This window comes from Aythya fuligula, chromosome 10 (genome assembly GCF_009819795.1).
Source record: "Aythya fuligula isolate bAytFul2 chromosome 10, bAytFul2.pri, whole genome shotgun sequence".
In the NCBI taxonomy this organism is placed as follows: Eukaryota; Metazoa; Chordata; class Aves; order Anseriformes; family Anatidae; genus Aythya; species Aythya fuligula.
This window is the reverse complement of record NC_045568.1, coordinates 6,647,536-6,668,825: the sequence shown is the minus strand read 5'-3', so window position 1 is coordinate 6,668,825 and position 21,290 is coordinate 6,647,536. Positions and strand designations below refer to the sequence as shown.

Genomic DNA, 21,290 nt, shown 5'->3' with positions numbered 1-21,290 from the left:
CCCCAGCACCCCACGGACACGGGTGGGGGTGCGGGGAGGGGGGGGGGCCACACGCGGGGACCCCGCTTCCCCCCCCCCCCGGATGTCTGGCAAATAAAGGCCCCGCCGCGGGCAAACCGGGGCTGTGCGGGGCTGTGCGGGGCTGGGGGGGGGCACCGGGAGGTTGGGGGGGGGTTATGGGGTGAGGGGGGGGTTGGGGTTAATTGGGGGGGGCGGGGCCGTCGGTAGGCTCCAGAGTGAACGGGGCGGGGGGGGGCGGGGCGGGGCCGGGTTCCGGGGCCGGCAGGAAGCGGAGGGAGCGCGGCGGGGTTTGAACCGCGGGGCCCCGCGCGGCTGCAACGGGACCGGGAGCGGGAGCGGGAGGGGGGTACCGGGACCGGCCCCCCCCCAGCCCCGCCATGCCGATCCGGGCGCACTGCGCCATCTGCTCCGATTTCTTCGACAACGAGCGGGACGTGGCGGCGCTGCCGTGCGGGCACACCTTCCACAGCGCCTGGTGAGCACCGGGGGGGGGGCACCGGGCACCGATGGGGGGGGGCAGCGCCGTGCCCCGCGCTGACCGGGCGCCCCCCCCCCCCTCCCCACCCCCCCGCTTCCTCCCCCAGCCTCAGCCGCTGGTTCGAGGCGGCGCCCAGCAGGACCTGCCCGCAGTGCCGCACGCAGGTAACCGGCACCCCCCGGTGCCCCCCGGGACCCCCCGGTGCCCCCCCTGCACCCCCACGACCCCCCGTGTCCCCCCTGCACCCCCACCCTCCCCCCCCGAGCACCGGGGGCTTCCTCCCGTCGAGCTGAGCACCCGCTGGGAGTGCCCCCCCCCCCCAGGCGCTGTGTGCCCCCCCCCTCTGTGCGGGTCGACCCCTGGGCTCTCCCTTGTGTTTAGGTGAGCAAGAGGCACATCATCACCAAGCTGTTCTTCAACGTCGCCTTGGAGGAGCAGGCGGTGCCGGACGCGGAGACCTTGCAGGTATTTCTCTGGGGTTGATCCTCTCCGAGGGGCTGGGGCTGTGCCAGTCCCCAAGCTGCTGCCTGCTGCGCTCATCTTTGGGACCCAAAGCACTTCAATGCCTCCTGCTCCTTCCCACTGCCCACCCTGGTCCCAGCTCTGTCACAGCACAGCCTCCCCCAGCGGTTGTTTACTTGCCCCTGCCCAAACCTCAGGCGGCAGTGCAAGGAAGAGCAGGGAAAGGCAGACTTCTTATGCTTCTTTCCTTGCCTGGAGCCCCGAAGAGGCACCAAACAGGCACCCAACTGCTGCTTCTCACTCGGATCTCCAAGCTGCCACCGGTGGCTGTGGGAAGGTGGCTGCAGAGCTGCCCGAGAGGCAGAAGGAGGGCGCCAGGCTCAGGCAGGCGTCACTCCTGTCCCCCCCTGGAAGGAAGGGGCTGTTAGACAGAGCCCTTCCTGCTCCTTTCTGTGCAGGTGGGTTTGTTTGCAGGGGCTCACAACGAAGCAGGGCAGGGTGCCAAGGCTGGCTTGGTTTCCAGAGAGAAATTAGGAGACGGACTAAAGCTGTGCCTGCAGGGGCGTGGGCAGTGCTGCTGCTGGCTCCCCAGGGGGATCCTGGCCAGGGCTGAGGAGCTGGGCCACGTTCTCCAAGTGCCACCCGTGGGTGGGAGGCCCTGCATGAGGAGGGGCTGCTCCGCGCTCTCCTCCGTCGTTTAATATGGATGGAGCGTGGCTCCGTATGTGGCGGAGTTAGATCTGTTCCAAAAAAAAGTAATCCGTTGACCTTGGTATAATGGGACGCTTGTACCCTCTTGTGTTTAGAATCAGCATGTGCAGTAATTACCATAATTAGCATTGTCATGGCAACTGCTATATGTATATCGTATGTTTTTAAAATAAAGCAAGCCAGACTATGATGTCAGTAGCACTGTCATTCTCAGAGCCCGCAAATAAAGAAACCGAGCCCAAAGTGTGCGTGCGGAGGCAAAGAAAAGGCATCTCTGGGCACTCGAAGCCGTGTGCCCTAGATGCAAAGCAGTGGCTTGGAGCAGGTAAACATTGCCTGTAGGCCGCATTCAGATCAGCTCTCCTAAGTGTAAGTAGATGAGTGACTCAGAAATGGTATGACTGGAGAAAAATGCCCTGGAAAAGCTTTCTCTTCTCTCTTAGCCCTCCTCCCCAGGGCACACGGCTGGCTCCCCCAGCCATGCCCACTCTGCAGGCCGTGCTGGAGACCTGCTCCCTTGCTCCAGGGCGAGACTGCGGACTCTTCTTGCACAACATCATGATGTGTTACCATCAAGCCTCCTACAGAGGTTGTGTTGTTGTTGCTGGAGCAATATCTAGACCGAAGCTCCCAGCTCCCCTAATGAGGGAGCCGAGATCTCTATCGAACAGGAAAGAACCGAATATTTGCTGTGCAGATGAGGGCGGTTAGTTTTTAGGGGTACTCGCTGCCCCGTGCACGGCTCCGGGTTGCTCTGTAATCAGTCAGCTCTGTAATCAACCCGAGCTATATCTGTGCAGCCTGCAGATGTCCTCAAATGAGTCTCTGGCCTCTTGCCATGGTAGAGTTGGACTGGGGCAAGGGAGCGTGCCTCGGGGGGCTCACAAACCGCGTGCCAAGCTGTGTCCCCACGGAGAGACAAAGCAGAGATGCACTTCTGTGAACTGGTGTCATGCACCTGGCTAGAAGTTGTTGGAAGGAACAACATTGTTGTCTGAAACCCTTCTCTGGGTTTCTGCTTTGCTTCCCACTGCCAGGCATCGGCTTCAGCCGAGGCACTGAGGGTGGCTTGTTTCCCTGGTGGAGCTGCAGACCCCAGGTCGAGCACTGCGGCATATCTAAGCTGTTCTCAGAGCTCAGCCTGTTGTGTTTGGTTTCTTTTTTTTTTTTTTTCCTCCTGCACTGCTCTTAAAGATGGTCCTCGGCCATCAGAACAGTCTCCACACGGCTGTTCCGAGAGCAGAAGTGTTAGTTTTGGGGTGGGACACCTCCCCAGGGCTCATCTGGAACCTGGCACTACCAGTCGCTTGTGACCTGGGGGGCCAAGAGCCCGTTTTAGGAAGGAGACTGGGGGATTTTGCTCCTCCTGGCAAAAAGGAGGCAGGAGGAGGATTCCCACCTGCAAATCTGCTGGGGAAGGAAGGAACCTGGGAGGACGGCTGCCTGTTTGTGGTCAGGTTATACGCATCTGATCCTGCGGCAGCGTTGCCTTGTGATTCAGGGTTGAAAAGAGAGCAGAGCTTGCATCTCTCAGAGGAGTGAAAATTGGGAGCAGCCTTTAGGAGCGGTGGTGGAGGATGAGGGATTTCAGATTAAGTTGATGAATGAGGTAATGTTACATAGCTGCCTGCGCTAGCCCAGGATTTCTTTTGCTCTCATGCTAATTAGCACGTCTTGTGAGCTCACTAATCGTTCCTGAATAGAACTCAGAGGAAGCTGCTTCAGAACAGTTCCTGCAGCAGAGTTAATTCCACCTCAGCCCTCCGGCTGTTGTCCCCCTGGGGGCAAATCCCAGTCAGCTCTGCCCGGCTTTCCTCCAGTCCCTTCTGCGTACCCAGCTTCAGATCCCATCTTCTCCTTCCTGGCTTTGCTGTCGCTAGCAGAGCTTCGCTCTGGTCCAGTCAGCTCCGCGGCCGCTGCTCCTGCTATTCTCAGCTCAGATTTGCATGTAGCACTCTGGGTTGCACAGATTTGTGTGCTCGGCTTCTGTACTGTGTTGGCATTTTATTGAGGTTTTATTCCACTGCAGTTCCTGCCTGGCTTGTTATGTGCTTTCCTCTGCAGTTCTAACACAGCTTTTTAAGTCATCTTCTGTTGACTCTTTCCTGTATTTTTTTCCCCTCTCCCTCTCTAATGTGTGAGAGTTACATAAATATGGATGTAAAATACGTATATTTTTGCTCGTCTTTATAAACTCTGTGTGCTCCCTTTGGCTATTTGCCAGCACTCACAGGTCGCATCGCTCCATCTATAATTTAACCCACAAGTGCGTGCTCCCTCTCTCTGCTCTTTGGTGAAGGTGTTAGAAATGCCTGACCTTCCCCAGGCCCTTGGGGTGCCCAGGAGATGTTCTGTGGCACTGTTTGGGACAGAGGGGCTTGTCAGTGATCTTTTTGTGTCCACTTGGCTTAACTGTTAGCTCATCGGCCTCCCAAACTGCAGCAGCTTTGGCGTCTGTCGGAGTGCTGGCTGGTGCCTCTCGGTTTTGTGCTTCATCACTCTTTAAGAAGTTCAGGTGTGCCTTCGGGTCCCCCACCTGCACACGGCTCAAGTTCACCCCAGTTCAAAGTGGCTCGCGATCCAGCTAGTCTGGCAGAATCCCTGCCTTATTTGCCTTGTTTAGGTAAAACGTTATAAAAATCCTTCCTGTCTGATTTCCCGTGTTTCCCTGAGAGCCTTCCAAAATTATTCAGCTAAAACAAGATGACTGACAGTGTGAGAAACACAAGGTTGACAAGGCTAAGATAAAACTGGGATCTTCTCTTCTCTCCCCGAAGGGAGCCAGTTGGAGGTGCTCTTTTCGTTCCCTGCAATAATCCTTGTTTGTAACTCGGGGCTCGCTGTTAATGCGCGCTATTCTTAGCGCCTCGCTGGTGCAAATGGCCTGCTGAGAAACCTCTCAGGTCCTTTAGGTATGGTGAGAGCTTCTCCGCAGGCTGTTTCCTAATCGGGCTGTCTGTGCTGTGTTTCAGAATGAACTGGACAAGGCGAAGGCTCAGCTCTCTGCCAAAGGTGAGTTCCAGCTGCCGGCAGGTCCCGGGCTCTGCCCGCGTGCGCTGCTCTGGTCAGGCCCGAGGATCGTGTCTGCAGAGCTTGCCCCTTCCTGAGGCCAGGGGCATGGTGCAGGCTGTGAGTCCATTCTGGAGCAGCTTCTTCGGAGCTTTTTCCAAGGAGAGGCTGCCTAAAGCTGTGCAGAACCTGCAAAACCTGCCCGCGGGCTGGCCCAGCTCAGCTCTGACTGGGCTGCCCTCTGCAAATTTAGATACACGTGTGTAATTTCTTCTGCTTCTCTTACTAAGAGCTACAAAAGCCCAGCACGGCTACGTCTGGAGTAAGCTTGCTGAGAGCAGAGCCTGTAGTCTCATCGCTGGGAAGCTCGCAGCTGCTGTTGCTAAAGGCTCATTCCTGCTAACAGAAAAGGGGGGGGGGGGGGGTAAAAGTGGTGCCCGAGCAGCAGTGGGAAGGTGTTGGGTTTGTTTGGCTGTTGCAGTGCCACATGTGTCACTTGAAGAGCAGACGGGATTTGGTGTGTGCGCTTCCATTTTTCCCATCTTTAATTTTAGAGGATGTTTGAGGGAGGCAGGAAAAGCGAAAGCCCTGGAGACTTGTCGATGGGTTTTAAGCATCGTCTGTAGGCAGCCTGTCATCAGAACATGAGTCATGAGCAGCGAAAGGAAAATGTCAGTCGGAGTGACAGAAATCCAAAGACATGCTAACAGAAAGGAGAAATCTTTAAAGAATGCTGGGGGCTCACCCACGCCCCGAGAGTAGTCTTCCCTCTGCCTTTCCTGCGTGCACAAGACAGACGTGAGTAGCCAGTGGGCTGGGGCTTCGGTCCTCAGCCTGGGAGCAGCACTGGGGGGCCCGCACGTCGCTATTCTGAGGCCTGTTCTCGTGCTAGCTCAGTGCAGTTTGGTGACTTGGTAGGGAGCCAGATCTTCTGGGGAAGGTGGCTGGGATTCTTGCTAGGATGTTATCCAAGAAAAACTGCTTGAAGGCCTGCTCATCTTCGCGGCTTCTGGTGAGTAGAGGTTCGATCTGACATCCCCCTATCCCGGTCTGTTCCCGTGTTGGAAAGCAGCAGCTCGTTCCCACCTCCTGCTTCCTTTGCTATGGGCACTCTGCTCTCTGGTGGCTCTTGTGTATAAATTCTCCCCTTAAAGATGTGCTCTGCGCTCCCTGTTGTAGCGGAGCTGTGTAATTGCCAGCTTCTCATCAGCTTGCAAATGGCTCTAGAGGCGTGGAGCTCTGTGCAGCCCCAGCAGGTGAAGTGGGAGGCACTTGGAGTGACTCATTTGAACTCATTCCTGCAGCATAGGGAGGTTCAAATCCTGCCATCTGCCTCTGGGCAGCTGGGGAAGGAGGAGGGGGAAGCCCTGGCTCTTTTTGGGGATGTGGAGTTCCCGCAAATGCAGCGGAGCATCTCCAGGTTGTGCTGCCTCTGGTGAGGGTGGGTTATTCAGCTCAGCGGAGACAAAATGCTTTACTAAGAGGAACTTCTCTCCCTCCACGCTTCTCCTAGCACCTGTGTTTCTGCTGGGGTACATTGCTCCCCTCCTTCCCTGGTGGCTCCCGTACTGCCTGGCCCACCAGCAAAGCAGTACTGCTGGTCACACTCCCATGGGCCGTGGTGGCACCGTGTGAAACTGGACTGAAAGGAGGAGCAGCCTCCTGGAGGGGCACCCGGTGCCTCCCCACCGCTGCCAGCCCGGAGCCACAACAATTTTGGCAGAGGAGGAAGGTGCCGAGCTGTGGGCTTCACCCCCTTCTCAGCAGGGCTGGGCGGAGGGGCTGCAGCTTGCCATTGTGCCCAAGTGCTTGGAGCTTTCTGTCGGTGCTGGCTGTTCTGCGCTTAGCTCTGCCAGCTCGGGGCTGCTTGTTGCCCTGGGAGCCGTTCTCCCCTTGTCTCACCAAAACAAGTGGAAATCCAGCGTGGTTTTCACCATCTTCTCCGCGGTGTTTGGAGGCGTGTGCCTCGTTCTGTGCTGCCTGCACCTCTGCTGGTGGTGCTGTGGGGAGGGCAGGGGACATCACGGTGGCGCAGTGGGGTCCCTGCACGTTCAGGATGGCTGCACATCCCGCCTGCTCGCCTGCATCAGGCTCCGTGTGAAGGGACCAGGCTTGGCTCTCCAGCTTGGTGTGACTCCAGAGAACAGTTCTCCTGTGCACACCCGCCTGGGAGAGCATGCAAGAGTTAAGATGCATCAGCTTAATGCTAGCAGGGCTGGCACTGGAAAGCTATTAAAGGGAACTTGTTATCTTTACTGAAGAAAATCTCGAAGCCTGCTGGCACTGGGAGAAGCAATTGCTCGGTACAAACCCCAGAGCAGACAGCTTTTAGGGAAATGGCTCTCTGCAGGAACGGCCAGCTCCTAGCAGCCTGAGACCACAAGCAGCGTCTGTTGTGCTGCTGCTGTTGTTTGTGGGGCTGCTCAGGTCTGGGTTTCTGGGCCGTGACCTTTGTGTTTTCCCTTTTTTCTAGAGAAAGAAAAGCGAGAATGCCAGGCCATCGTGGACGGGCTGCGGGACACCCTCGATGTGCGCAATGCCACCATAGAGTCGCTCCAGAAGGTGCTGGGAGAGACGGAGATGCTGTGTTCCTCTCTCAAGGTACCTCTCCCATCCCATCCCGGCAGGACGTTGGCTCTAGCCGTTGCACAAGCACTGCTCGTTTTGGCCAGGTTCTCCCCAGGCTGTGATAACGCAGACACGTGGCTCTGTGCCGGTGGGAATTTGGGGCTGGAGGAGCCACCAGCCCAGCCTGGGGAGTGTTGGCTGAGCCCAGCAGCTGGAGCAGCAGTGCTGACCGTGACCGCACAGGTATCGGCAGGAACAGTGTGGGAACTGGCCCCAGCGCCCTGCTGGGGAAGCGCCGGCTCCCTGCGGTACAATGTTCTTTTTAAACGGGTTTCGGTCAGGCGGGATTCAAGGAAAATTAGTTTCTTAGTTTGATTGGAGGAGAAATCAAACCAAAATATACGGAGGGGGAGTTGCAAGCTTCAGCTGAAGCGGGATCTGATCCAGCTAACTCTCCTGTCTCTGTTCTGTTGCCAGGGCTTTCCTTCGGTTAGGTTAGTAATGTGTGAAGTCCAGGGATCAAATATTCCCGTTGTGCTTCGGCGTGCAGTGACTCAGTGTGTAGTCATGCAGTGTGCATAAACAGCCAGTGGAAGGGGAGTAAGAGCAAGAAGCACTTCGTTGGGATGTCTGGGGGTGAGCAGGGGGACTTTGCCTCGGCAGCGGGGCGGGCTGGGCTGCCCGCTGTGTGCGGGGCCTTTGGGCAGGTGGGACTGGGAGCAGTGGGCTGGAAGGGGGAATGGAGGTGAACTGCACCTCTCTGCTCTCTGCCCCTTGGGTCTAACCCTAAATCTCATGTTTCTTGACCTGCCAGGCCACGCAGCTGGGGCGAGCTTTAAGATGGGGACATGGTTGTGTCCCCACAGAGCAGCTGGGCTCTTCCTGGAGGAGCCACCTGAGGTCTGCACAGCATTAGCAGCAGGATGCTGTCGCAGGGCAGGAGATCTACAGAAGGGAATTAACGCCACACAGGCCTTGCTGTTGGCCAGCAAAAGGTTTTGGTGTTTTGTTGTGTTTTGTTGTTTGTTTTTTTTTTTGACTGCCCATGGGATTAGATTTACACCCAATCTGCTTGGGTGTAAAGGCAACCCAGGTCTGGGTCGTGCCCAAGATGCTCTTGGGATCCTGGGTTCCTGGGTATACCAGTGGCAGGATAGTACTGATGCTTCCTAATCCTGTAAAATAAACAAACAAATAAAAGCACTCTTGTGACAGTGGAAGCTGGTGCTTGCTGCTCAACTCGAGCTCTGTGCTCGGCTTTCCTGCTGGGTGCCTCAGGAGGCGGCTCTGGGGTTGCTTTGCCTGTTGCAAAGCCCTCTGAGTAGGTTCTTTTAGTGAAAGCTGGGCAGGGCACAAGGATGAGGGACCTGAGGGTAATCTTTTCCGTGGTGTATGGGGTTTCCCATCTGAACGCCAAGCAAAGCTTTGTACTGCATCATTTCAAGATTAGAGCAGTAAACGTGCAGGAAAAGCACAGCTGAACTAGCTGTGAGGCAGGTCGAGCCCCCGGGGCTGTCCTGGCTTCTGCTGGCACTGCCAGCTGCTGCTGAAACTTGGTGTGACAGCTTGCTGCTGTCCCAGCCTGTGAGAGGCTGGAGACCCTGCCCCAACGTGGCCCAAAGCTCTGCTCTGGGGGCTTTTTTTTTTTTTTTTTATTTTTTGAAGCTGCTGTGCGAGGTGCCAAGGAACCTGCAAACTTAGACAACACAGATGCATTGAAGTGGTGTGAATTCAGGCCAGCTTTCCCACGTCCTCTGCCAAACTGCAGATCTCTGTTTCCTTAGCTCAGCTGAAGCTCGCTGCTGCTGCCTGCTGCTGGAGAGCAGAGAAAGGTGCTGGCTGCAGGAGATGTTGCAGCCTCCCCGGGCGGGTGAGAGAAGCGCCCGGGTGGGTGGCTGGTGTGGCTGAGATCTGCCAGGAGAGACCACGCAGTGTTCCTAGTTATGCTTTAAGCAGCTAATAGCAAGGAGAAGCGGGAGGCTAAAGCGAAGGGCTTAGCTGGGTAGGGAGCAGAATGCAGCAGCAGCAAGGTTTGCTTGCTTCGGACTCCTTTGCTTTTGAAAAACAAATTGTCGCTGCGGACAGGGTGCTGCCCACCCCGCAAATCCTCCTAGCAAGTGAGAAGGATCCAAAGCAGCTTCAGCTTCAGACTCCTCTTGCGATTAGCACTCGGACCCCGCTGTGTTTGCGAGGAGCAGAGGTAGGGGTGCAGCAGGGGGGGGAGATAAACTCTCCGTAATCCTGGGCTGCTGAGGTGGTGATAGCATTAAGAGCCAGCATATGCTCCCAGCTGCCCGCAGTGCGCATAAGCCAGGATGTTTCTCTAACAATCCCCGGAGCCCTCCTGACGGTCTGCGTGCGCTCGCTTCTCTGCAGAAACAGATGAAATTCCTGGAGCAGCAGCAGGAGGATAACAGGAGTTCAAAGGAGGAGGCCCGCCGTCTGCGGAACAAGCTGAAAACCATGGAGCGGTGAGATGCTGCGCCCCCCAGCCGGGCTGCACGCCTCCCCCCTTCCCCAGCAGGGAGGGAGAGGTCCTCCTGTGCTCGCTGCAACAGCCAGCCCCTCACACCGAGATTGTGACTTCTCCTTACCCCGTCAGGCTGGGAAGTGCTGCGTTAGCAGGTTCTGCCTGTCTGTGCTCTTGCCCCTGCTTCCTTTCCAGGCAGCTGCTCTCCCTAAATAGCAGCAGGGCACGGAGCTGTGTTCAGAGCGGCCTCGTCCCTACTCCTCCGAGCGTGGCTGCGTGCTGCTGCTGTTATTGGAGAGGCTGCTGGGGCAGAGCCCAAATCCCAGCCCAGGAGTACAGTTAACTGCACGGGTGTGGGGCCCAGAAGCTGCTCTGTCAGCCCCATGTGCAGCACGTGTGTGCAGCTGCCCCTTCTCCAGCCAGTCCACGTTGTGCTAGCAAAATGCCCTGCCTGCAGTGGGGCCCTTGCATCTCTCTGCCACCTCTGCATTCAGGAGCTCAGGCTGGGGGAGCTGCTTGGGGGAAGCAGGGCTGCGGGCTCCTTCCCAGCTCTGTTCGTGACTCACGAGCTGAGGGTACGTTTTCATCAATTTTTTTATGCAGGATTGAACTGTTGCTTCAGAGCCAGCGCCCCGAAGTGGAGGAGATGATCCGAGAGATGGGAGTGGGGCAGGCAGCAGTGGAGCAGCTTGCGGTGTACTGCGTCTCGCTGAAGAAGTGAGTGCTGCAGGCTGGGCACGGGCTGCTGCTGCCCTGGGTGTGCAGGGGGAGACCCCTCTGCAGGCACGCAGGCTCTGCAGGGCTCCTGCTGCCTCTTTGGGTTGTGACCGACAGATCCTGGGGACCCAGATCGCAGCCTGTCACACCGAACCGCTCGTGTTGTCACTGTAGTGACACGTGTGTCACCATGGGAACTGTCTCCGGAGCTGTCAGTGCACCTGTGTGGTGATTATCGTTCCCTCGCTTCTCCTCTCGTGCCTGGGGGGAGATGAGTGGCTGAGGGGCCCCGGGTTGTGCTCCGTGCTGCGCTGCACCGTGCAGCTGTGGCCTCACGTGCTCCGGCAAGTGGGACCTGCAGTGCTGCCATCCCCTACCTGGAAATCCATCTGGTCCTGCCAGGCAAAGCCACGGCTTCTTTGGGTCCGTTCTGATGGCAGCTGAATAATTGCAGCTTCGATACAAAGCTGTAATGAGCCGAGTGTCCCCGTGGTGTAATTGGAAATGAATGCGCATGGCCAATAGCATAATGCCCCTGGGAAGTCACTTAAAGGAAAGTCCTCTGGTTGCTGCCAGCATGGAGGCTGCTCTGTTGGCTGTCCGTCTCTTCCAACAGCTGAAATGTTGCTGGATCTGGTTTCCATTTGTTCGTGAACCTCTCCTCAGGCATGGCAGCCCCGCAGCCTCCTCCCTCCCCGCTCTGAGGCAGTGTGTTTGACACGCTGCTGGTCGGTGTCAATGTGCTCAGCTCTGTTCCCTACAGGACTTGGTGTCCTGGCTTTTCTCCAGTGGTTCTGCAGCTGCAGAAAAATGGTCTCTGAGAAGTTCTGTCTCCATCTTCATGCAAACGCAGCACGATTCTTCTGGTCTCTTTTCAGGGAATATGAGAACTTGAAGGAGGCTCGCAAGGTATCCAGTGAGATGACAGAGAAGCTGAAGAAGGAGCTGTTTGCTGCCAACAGCAAGGTAAAGGGAGAGTGTGGGAGTCACAAGGCTGGCACCTGGTCAGTAGCTCCCACCCAGTAACTGGTCCAAGCCCCGTGCAGTGCCCCCTTCCTGCGCTGGGCACTCCGTTAGAGGTACAGCTGGCAGGGAGGTGTCAGGCTGGGGTTTCTGGGTCAGGTGTGATGCCGTGGTGTGCAAACACGGGCTGTTATCAGCACCATGGTCTATGGGGACATCAGCAGGGCAGAGCCAGACAGTGCTTGGCAGGGGGCCTGGCCTGGAAGGCAGCAGCAGGCGGTTTGCTGCTTCCCCTGGGCTCCAGCAGCTTGTGCAGCCCCCAGCTCCTTGTGCTGCAGCATCGGGGCCCTAGGAAGGGTGGGAAGGAGAGGTCTGAGCCAGCACCAGCCAGGCAGAGCGTAGCCCTGGCTCGGCACAACCCCAGTGAACCCCCTGCTGGACTGGGCTGAAGCAGGCTGGCCAGGGCTCCTGCGTGGTGCTGGGTCCGAGCAGGAGAGGTTCCCAAAATGTGAGGACACACACGGGGCTTGCACAGAGCCTCCCTGGGCTAGCGCTGCTCCGAGCTGAGCTGGCACAGGGCTCGGAGCTGCAGATATGCCCCTTGTTGCTGTGCTGCCCCTGTTCCAGGGCTGCCTGGGCTCTGTTAGCCCAGGCCAGGGATCCCTGTGTCAGTTTTGGAAGCACGTCCCCTTGAAAAGCTCGTGTGTAGCCCTGCTCTCCGAGGCGCAGGTGTTCCCTGGGGTGCACCCAAGTCCAAGCTCACAAAGTGAGAGACTGTGGGTGGATTTGGCCTATTTTTGTTCCCCAGACATAGCTGTTGTGGTCCCATCAAACTGGGAAGAAGGCTCTTGGATTGCTGAGCTGCTCCCCAGGCAGGTTAACCCCTTAACGTGAGGTGCTGCCGTCGCCCTGGTTCTGGCCGAGTCTGTGCCAAAATGCAGTCGCTTTCTTGGGTCAAGATGCGAGTCAGCGTGCTCTGGGCTTGGCTGCCAGCAAGCTGACTGTGCCGTCGCTTTGTGACCCCACTTCCAGTCCTTTGTGGTGGTGCCAGCCCACCGCTCAGCCCCCGGTGCCCTCCTGGTGCCTCAGGTTTGTCCGTGTGCCAGTACCGCTGATGCACGGCCACCGCCCGGCCTGGGGCTGGTGGTGCTGGGATCCGCTGCGTGCAGAGCCCTGCAGGAATCCAGGCTGGAGCCGCCAAGCGTTAAAACACGGGAAAGCTGTCACCACCAGGCAGAAGGGCTGTGGGAAGGCTTGTGTTGGGCACGCAGCCCTGGAGATCCCTCTGCAGGCAGCTTTAGGGAATGAGCAGGCACTGGATGGCTGTGGTGTAGGACAGCCTGGTCAGAGGTTGGCACTGGAAAACCAAAAGCAAGGAAGAGGAGCACGTGCTGCAGGGCATCCTGCTCTGCCGGGGACCTGCTGTCTCCCTTACCTGCGTGCTATAACCAGTGTTGTTTTTTTTCTGCAGCTGCAGAGAACTGTTTCAGACTTGGAGAACACAAAGGAGGAGTTAAAAAGCACCCAGAAGGATTTGAAGAATGCAGACAAGGAGATTTTGGTGAGAATATTGGTTTTTAGTCTGCAGTAACTGGCAGCTGGCCATGGCCTGCAGCTGCAAAGCCAGGAGTTGTGCTGGCTTTTGCTCAGGGGCTGGGTTGCCTAGCCCAGCTTACCCCTTACCTGCTCCACCTCTGATCTCCTCCCAGTGCTGATTTATGGATGAGGGGCTGCTGGTACCTGCTCCTAAATCTTCCCTTAGCTCACTGTCTGCTTTCCCTCCTCCCTCCAGAGTTTGAAGAAGAAGATAGACATCCTGCAGGATACTCTGAAAGTGCCATCTGTGACCAGGGAGACGCTCAGCCGACTGGTCTTCGAAAGGTCAGCGAAGTTCATCCTCACATACAGGCCAAGGATATTTCCCCTGCCAGGGAGATATCCCCAAGGCTGCTGTCTCAGAGCTGGCCTTCCAGCAAGCACGCCCTGCTGTACAGGGACCTAAGATCCTTGTCACACAGGAGTCCAGACTGATTGAGGCTGGGCCTGAGAACTGCATCCTTTACGTTTTATCATGCCCTTTCTTTCTGGCAGCAAGTCCTCTTACCCCAGTGTGGCAAACTGGGCTGTGTACGCTGAGCACCAGCGGGCCGGTGTGTTTCCCTGGGCTCAGGGCGCTGCTGCTGTGAGCACAGGCCATCAGAGGTCAAACAGCACTTTGGGACATTGACCATAAAGCCTGGGGTTTGGGTTTTCCATTTGGGGACTTAGAGTAGAACGGGGTTTAGATGCTGGTCCTGCTGCTGTGGTGCAGCTCCCCAGGGGGGCTTGTAGCTGGGTCTCCCTCTCGTCTGCTGCGCGGCAGCCTCCTGACGGCTGCTGCTCTGCGTGGCCTTGCAGCCCTGCTCCCGTGGAACTGCGGCACCCGAAGCTCCACCGCCCAGCCCACAGCGACGAGATCAATCTAGATGCCACCTTTGATGTGGACACCCCCGAAAATCAGCCCTGCAAATCTCTCTTCAGCCCTGCGAAAAGGCAGAAGCTGGATAAAAAGCCGTGAGTTTTCCCTCCTCTTCCTGCTTCTAAAGGAGATCAAAGTCTCGCTGCTTTGGAAGTTGCTGTGTGAGATCAGACAGCTCTCCAGCTGCCTGGTGTCGCACTGCAAGTTTTGTCATCGTTTGCTCGGCCTTGTCTGTCCTTGCCAGCTCCACTTGAACAATGAATCTCCTCTGATTTGTTCCTTGTGCTTCTTGCAGGCCTCCCGTGGTAAATCTGGCAAAGAAAGTTCTGAAGGAAACAGTGGAGGTAAATGGACTGATCTTGTTTTCTGTATCACCTCTTCGATTCTGCCGTTAATGAGCTTGAGATGAAGGCCCCGTTTTCCTACGCGGGAGATGCTCTAAGCAGAGGCCAGCCCATCTGCAGAGCCACAGCACACACTTCAAAGTGCTCTGCTCGCCTGTCTCCTAGAAACACCGTGTTGCTGGCGCACAGACCTGGAGCCGGGCAGGAGAGGGAGGGTGGGGACGCACGCACTTCTTGCCGGTTGTCCTGCCTCAGATGCGCTTAGCGAATGCGCAGCGTGGGTCTGATCACAGCGGCCACGGGGTCAGCTGGGGGGCTCTGTGCCCAGGTTTATGGGGCACAGCATCCTGCCTCGCAGGCACTGCTCCAAACGAGCCCCAGTGGGAGGTGTGGAGCCTCTGTTCTTTGGCCTGACGTGCTCTGGGTGTGCCTGTTACCCGAAGTAGCTGCCCGCATTGTTAGCGCTGCCTGTGTGTGGACTAAATTCAGCAGGTCGTGCTGGTTAAAGGGCTTCTCTCGTTATTTTTGTGGGACAGAACTGGGCAGATGATCTGGAGGATGAGGCTCTTAAAGGGCTGCTGCCAGCATTCATCAGGAACTCCGTTCACTCCAAGAAGCTGACAGCGGGCAGCTTGCTGGGTTCCCACAAGAACACAGGCACGGTGAGTACGGCAGGCTGGCACTGCACACCTCTGTCCTGAGGGCACCCCACAGGATCGAACGCAGCTTCCACCTTGCTGCATTCAGCGTGGGGAAAATAAATCTTGGAGCACGACCTGGCTGCCTCCCAGCCCTGCAGAGCTCCAGGGATGACAGATGGTCACTCCCCGCGTGGCAGCGGATTAAATGGCCTTCCACATCCCCTTCTTCCACCTCCTTGGAGCTTTGGGTATTTTCCTTGTACGACTCAGTCCCAGTGACAAAATCCTAAGCCTTGCGGCAACCTGGAAGGCTCAGTTTCCTTCAGGAAGGTCCTCAAACTTCCCTGAGGGGCTGCCCTTTCCCAAGGCTAAGGCCTTGGCGCAACTGCTGAGTGTCCCGAGTGCCTGCAGGTGCTTGTAACCTCCCCTGAACACGTGGCCTGTGAGGCTGCCCCTTTTCTTATTCAAGACAAGAAGTAGCCACGGCTCCGTGCTGCTGTTCCAGTCACGTTTATTTCTCCCTCCTAGGTGCGGATGGGGTATGACGGCTTGGGAGGCAGAACAAAGTTCATCCAGCCTGTATCCTTCCCTGTGGCAGTAGTGATGCTCTGGGGGACCTGCGTTGTTCCTCCTGTCTCAGCCAGCTCTGTCGACTGGTGCAGGACTCCCCGCTTAGAGCCTGGGACCCCCAAGGGACCCTCACATTTCTCTACATCTGACCAAGCGTGCCTGAGCTCAGCAAAGGCATCCAGGCCTTGCTGCGAATGTTACGGGGGGAATGTTTGTTGGGAAGGACCCGGCAGCTAGAAATCAGAACGGTTTGCAGAGGCCTCTCCCTGCCCTGTGCCTGTGCAGCTGCAGCCCTCCTTCCTGGGGGACAGTGCTGTGCCTGGCCTGGAGGGTGCCTGGAGGCCTTGGGCTGCTGCTGGAGGAGAGGTTGCCCTAAACCCAAATGCTCCGGGGGCGCTGGTTTGTGTAAGCCTGCAGCTCTGTTAGCACGGAGCGTGCATCTTCCCTCCTGGTTGGGACCTTACAGCTCAACCACGGCTGGGTTTGCTGCTGTTAGAGCACCTTAATGAGGGCGTTTCCCAAATGCTTTTGGGGTTGCACCTCCAGGGCTGGCTCCCAGGGCTGTGGCTCAAGCTAGCCTGGCTCAGGTACCACTCTGTTCTGCCCGCGGGGCCTCGCTGTGTGCTGTCCTTGACCCTTTTCCCCTCAGACCGACCCCGCAGCCCTCCGGCCCTGTGCGGTGAGGAGCAAGAAGAAGACCGGCTCCAGGCCGGGGGCGGCAGCTCCCCCCGCGTCCCGCAGCAGCAGCCAGGCGCGGCTGGACGGCTTCCTGCACTGAGCCGCGGGCAGGAGGCTGGCCGCGGGCGCAGCCCCTTTTACCCTTTTACCCTTCCCTTCCCCCCTTTTCGTGCACAATAAACGGGTTTGCTCCTTCTGTGATGTCAGCACAGGGGCTGTGACGTCACCCCCCTGCTCAGGAAGTGACCTCACGGGGCAGCAGGGTGCTCATTGGGTGGAGGACTGTGACGTCCTGTGATGTCACGGGGAGGAGGATGCTCATTGGCTGGCAGGGCAGGGGAGCAGCGCTGCCATTGGACAGCAGGTGGGAGCGCTGGTGCAGCCCATGACCTCACAGAGAGCAGGACGCCGATTGGCTGGCACCCCGTGACCTCAGACAGCACGGCGCAGCCCATTGGCTGCCCCACGGCTGGATAGCGAAGGCGGCAGCCCATTGGCCCGCCGCCTGTGCCGTCCGTGTGACCTCACGGGGCGCGGCGTGCGCCGATTGGCCGCCGCCGCGTGACCTCACGGGCGGGCCCCTTCGGGCGCCGATTGGCCGCCGGGCCGGCAGGGGGCGTGGCGTGGCTAAGCTCCGCCCCTCCCCTCCCATCTCCCGCCGCCGGGCGGGGAGCGCGCGCGCGCGCTTTCGCGAGGGGGCGCGCGCGCGCGCCTTCGCGGGCGGCGCATGCGCGGCGGCGGCGGGGCCGGCGGCGATGGCGGCGCGGGGCTGATGGCGGCGGCGGCGGCGCGGCGCTGAGCAGCGGTCCCCGCCCGGCCGCCATGGGCAACGAGGCCAGCCTGGAGGGCGGCGGCGCCGACGGGCCCCTGCCCCCCTCCGCCGCCGCCGCCGCCGCCGGGGCCCCGCCGCCCGCTGCCGCCGCCCCCGGCAGCGCCCAGCCGCCTTCAGCACCGGGCGGCGCCGGACAGCGCCCGGGAGGCTCCGCGCCCGCCGCCAGGTCAGGACCGGGGGGGACCGGGGGCAGCGGGAGCCGGGCAGAGCCGGGTTCGGGGGCTGCTGCTGGGCGAGACGCGAGCGGCGCCCGCTGAGGCCGCCCGAAAACGCCGGGGTGGGCAGCAGCTGCCGGCGGGGAGCTGCCCTCCCTCGCCGTTAATTAACGCAATTAGGGCTGGGGGCTGCGTGTGGAGTGGCTGCAGGCAGCAGCGCGTCCCCCAAAGGGAGCGTGGGGTCGGCAAAGCCTGCTCGGCCCTGGCCCCAAAACCAGAGCCAGACCCTACACACCCCGGCCCGGGTGCGAGCCGAGCAAAGCCAAGGGCGCCGCTACCCCTCGGTGTGAGCCCACCCAGCCTCGCCTTATGCCAGGAGGCAGCCTGGGCGCCCTAACCCCGCTGTGTGCTTTGGGTTTTGATTCCCTGTGGTCATATGCAGCAGCACGCGGAGGTTTTGGGGGGCAGAGGTATCGCGGTGTGAAACTTCCCCCTGTCCCAACAGCCTGTCCTGCTCTGCTGCTCCGCAGAGACCCCAAAGCACAAGGGATGAGATGAGCTCGGTGCGTGGGGCTGAGCTGGGGTGGTCCCAGCTCAGGAATAGCTTGGGGCAGGGTGTGGGGTTGCTGGGGGTCCCAGGGACTGGCCTTTGGCAGCCGGTGGAGCCCCGTGCAAGGACCAGGGTGAGGAAAGAGCATCAGGAATGGGGCTGTGAGAAGTGCTCTGAATTGGCGAAAACAGCTCAAGTTTGGGAAAAAAAAACAAACAGTCGTGCAGCTGAGGTGCTCTGTGCTGCCTGCATGGCAGCTCCCGTGAGCGTGCTGGGCATTGCCCTCAGTGAGTCCCCCGGCAGTGCTGGGTGGTCGGGATGTACCTAGCAGCAATTTAATAGAAATAAGAGAGAGCAACTTTCCCCGTTTATACAGAGACGGTTTTCACGCTTTTCACAGGCTGGCACAGATACGCAGCCACTGTCTGTTCTAACGTGACGGTGCTAGAAACGAAGCCACGAAGCGAGTCTGTGACGGAGGCATCCCTGGCACGTACTGCAGCGGGGCCTGCCTTTTCCTCTATATTAAACTCGCGTTCTTCGGGCTCTTTGCTGACCTTAAGGCTGGCGCTCTGGAGAAGCTTGCCACGCTCCTGCAATTAGAGAGCACAACTTCATTTGGTGTAGGATGCTTGGAGGGCCAAGGGGAGCAGGGCTGGGGCCAGGCGAGGAGGGGAAAACCAGCCGTGTAATATTTCAAGCCTATAAAACCCACCTGAGTGGAACAAAAAGGGAGCAGGGAATGGTTTACTGGGCCGACCAAGTCAAAATATTTGCTCTGTCAGGGATCCCACCGGGCTGCTTTTTGCCGTGATGGGCAGGCTGTGTCAGCTGCGGCCGCCTGCAGCAGCAGGTGGGAATTGGATGGTTTTTAAGGTCCCTTCCAACCCAGCCCCTTCTGTGCTTCCCTCCAGCAGCCCTGCTTTTACGCCTCTCGTGGCTTCTTTTCAGCTTCTTTTCCTCCCCGCCCTGCAGCAACAGCAGCTTCGTCCCCGAGCCTGTCGGGTGCAGGGTGCACCGTCCAAGGCAAACGCGACGGGGTGCAAGTGATGCTTCCTTTTCTGGTGTGCTGCAATGGGAATCTGCTTCTTGTGCTACACGGGGTCTGCAGGAGGAGCTGCAGCCTGTTCCTGGGAGGGTCCTCGCTCCACCTGCTGAGATTTAATGGAGACAGGGAATTAACTGCCCTGCTGGTGTGGTACCTTGACGATTCTTGGCCTCTTACAGCTTACAAGCACGCGCTTGCTATCGAAGGTAGACTCAGCATCTTCTCTGGGCTGGGGCAGGAGGCAGCAGCTCCCTGCCTGTGGAGGGCTCCCTGGAAGGCAGAGGAGCGTTACCACCATGTCAGGGGAAGCTGCTGCCAAATGCAGACTATTTTGTGCATGTCCATGTGTTGTTTTTCCTTTCATTCTTTCTTTCTTTTTTTTTTTTAAAGGCAACCCAGCTTGGCTTGAGAAGGAAAGCAGCAGTGTGACACAGCCTGGCTGCCGGCCCGGGCTGCTGAGGGGCTTTAGGAAGGCAGGCAGAGCAAAACCCAGAGTTGGGTTGTTGAAGCTAGCTAAATGACAGCAAACGTATGTGAACGCTGAACATAACCAAGTGTAGGAAGCTTGCCCAGGGATGTGATGGGATATGTGACTGCACAAGGCTTAAATAACAGCTTCACCTCCCGAAATGTGCAGCTTCCCTCGGCTCCGAGCTGCGGTTCTGCGCTGCACAGCAGACGAGGGGTTCACGTTGGCCTTGTTCTCCACGAGGATGTGATTAAGGAGCTCGGCGTGTTCTCTTTTGTCAGCAATGATTTAGTTGTACTTCTAGGCCGTAGTCTGTAGAAGAAAAATGTGCGTGTGTTTAACGAGGCACCTTCCAGAATGAGGCACGAGGAGAAGCCCTCCTGCCCAGTCAGCACTGGGGTCATGGGGGGCCAGGGGCAGCCGCTGACCGCTCCCGGTCCTTCTCCTGCCACCAGCACCGTGTTGGGTCAGGGCTGGAGCTGCTGGAGATGAGGCAGGAGGTGAGGAAGGGATGTCTCATGGACACTGAGCCTTCCACCAAGCATCGTGGTCACACAGGGGTTTCCCCGATCCACGAGGAGCTCTGTCTCTCCTCCCTGAAGAACAGAGAGGTGCAACCTGCTGCCCACTGTGCCTGCCATCTTCATGGTTTTTGCAGCCTGGGCACGCGGGTGGAGAACCTCCTGCAGGCTTCCTCCTCTCTCCGCAGCCCTCACGTGGCCGGGAGGCAGCACACGGTGTCTGACTCAAAGCAGAGACCCGTCTGTGTTGCCGAAGGCCGAGTGTTTGGGGGCAGGTGGGGGCCGTGAGGTTCCTTGCCTGGCTTCGGGGTCTGCCAGCACCAGAGGCCGTGGGGTGGCTGCTCCGGAAAGCTTCCAGAGGAGGGTTTGTCAGTTCCTCTGAAAGCCACAGAAAAAAATGCCTTGGGCCAAAGTGACGTGGGCACAGATGTGACAAAATGTGGTGCTGCAGGCGGTCGGCCTGGAGTTGGTGTGCCCATCTGCTCAGGCCCGGGATGGTGCAGCCACAGAAATGTATGCCGGGATGGAGGGACTTCAAGAGGCCAGACGTTGGTGACTGAGAGCTACCTTTGGACCTGGTTTTGACTTCCCCTCGAGCAGCATTTTGCCTTTCATCCTGCTGGGAGCAGGAGCACTGCCTGCCCATGGCCGTGGGGTGAGCGCTGAGGAGCTCCAGGGGAGCCGGGGCTGACGTGAGCTGCAGGAAGGGGGCTCCTGGCTAACGGGGACTGCTGGCACAACCACGGCACGTCTCAGACACGTAGCCTGGAAAATGAGGGAATTTAATTGGGAGTTTGGCTTTATAACGGAGTTTGAGCTTTGTTAGGGGGTGTTCGGTGTGCGTGACCTCCCCTGACGTGCTCTTGGGGTTGTCCTCCTCAGGGTGCTCTACTCCTTGGGAGCCGTACGTGAGCATCAAGTCAATGTTAGGTGTCCTCTTATGCTGTTTAATGAATTCAAAGGGTTCCCGTCCCTCTTGTCAGCACACCTGGGTCCATAGCGGGCTCCCCCACATGGGAAAGAGCCTGTAGCGTGCTGCTTCCCTTCGTCAGCCGAGACGTGACGAGCACAAAGAGATTTTGCTGTATTTAATGTCTGTGAAGGGATGAAACTATATATGGGAATTACTTTCAAAGATTGACATGTTGTAGCTGTTAACATTTTTTTTTTCTTTACCAGAAAAAAAAAAGCAACACAAATTGCAGCATGGGAAAAACAGGAAAAGCATAGCATATTTTTTTCTTTCATCTCCTTGAGAAAACATTTCAGTGACTGATATGTGAAGCTATGAGTTACAGAGTAGGACTAGTTGGAATTTGAAAATGCATAGTAAGTTCTTAAGGGACTTGGTAATTTGCTTTGCTTTTTTGAAAGAAACAAATCAGCTGGTAATGCGAAGCTTATGAAGGGGTTGGGGAAAATGCAGTTCCGAGCTAGATCTTTTTCCACGTTGACTATGAACTGTACTTTTTCCTTTGATGAAACATGAAATTACTTTTAATTTATTTTGTTCCAATCCCAGTTACATAAACTATTATTTGATTGTACAGCTGGACTGAAAAACCGTAGGAGGTCTCACATTTAGGATTTCGCTGCCTCTTTCTCATTAAGCCTACAGACTGATT

General features: G+C 57.9%; 2 protein-coding genes across 4 annotated transcripts in view; both read left to right on the top strand.

The window, feature by feature from the left end:
• Positions 1-368: 368 nt before the first annotated feature.
• On the top strand, positions 369-16,291 carry TRAIP (TRAF interacting protein). 3 transcript variants are annotated; one of them, XM_032194109.1, is made up of 16 exons: positions 369-496; positions 606-663; positions 881-964; positions 4,645-4,684; positions 7,155-7,282; positions 9,626-9,720; positions 10,323-10,436; positions 10,554-10,664; positions 11,315-11,402; positions 12,871-12,960; positions 13,192-13,280; positions 13,797-13,952; positions 14,153-14,201; positions 14,738-14,863; positions 15,371-15,421; positions 16,062-16,291. In XM_032194109.1, exons 1-16 carry the CDS (start codon positions 399-401, stop codon positions 16,188-16,190), a joined length of 1,506 nt encoding a protein of 501 aa, XP_032050000.1. In that variant the 5' UTR covers positions 369-398; the 3' UTR covers positions 16,191-16,291. The 3 variants fall into 3 exon arrangements, with proteins under 3 accessions (XP_032050000.1, XP_032050001.1, XP_032050002.1); XM_032194110.1 differs by lacking the exon at positions 10,554-10,664; XM_032194111.1 differs by lacking the exons at positions 369-496; positions 606-663; positions 881-964 and adding an exon at positions 3,249-3,281.
• A 621-nt stretch (positions 16,292-16,912) lies between these two features.
• Positions 16,913-21,290, top strand: part of BSN (bassoon presynaptic cytomatrix protein) — a 69,039-nt gene continuing 64,661 nt past the window's right edge. Inside the window, exons 1-2 of the mRNA XM_032194235.1 lie at positions 16,913-16,953; positions 17,023-17,088. Coding sequence (XP_032050126.1) covers positions 16,913-16,953; positions 17,023-17,088 — 107 coding nt within the window. The remainder of the gene's footprint in view (positions 16,954-17,022; positions 17,089-21,290) is intronic.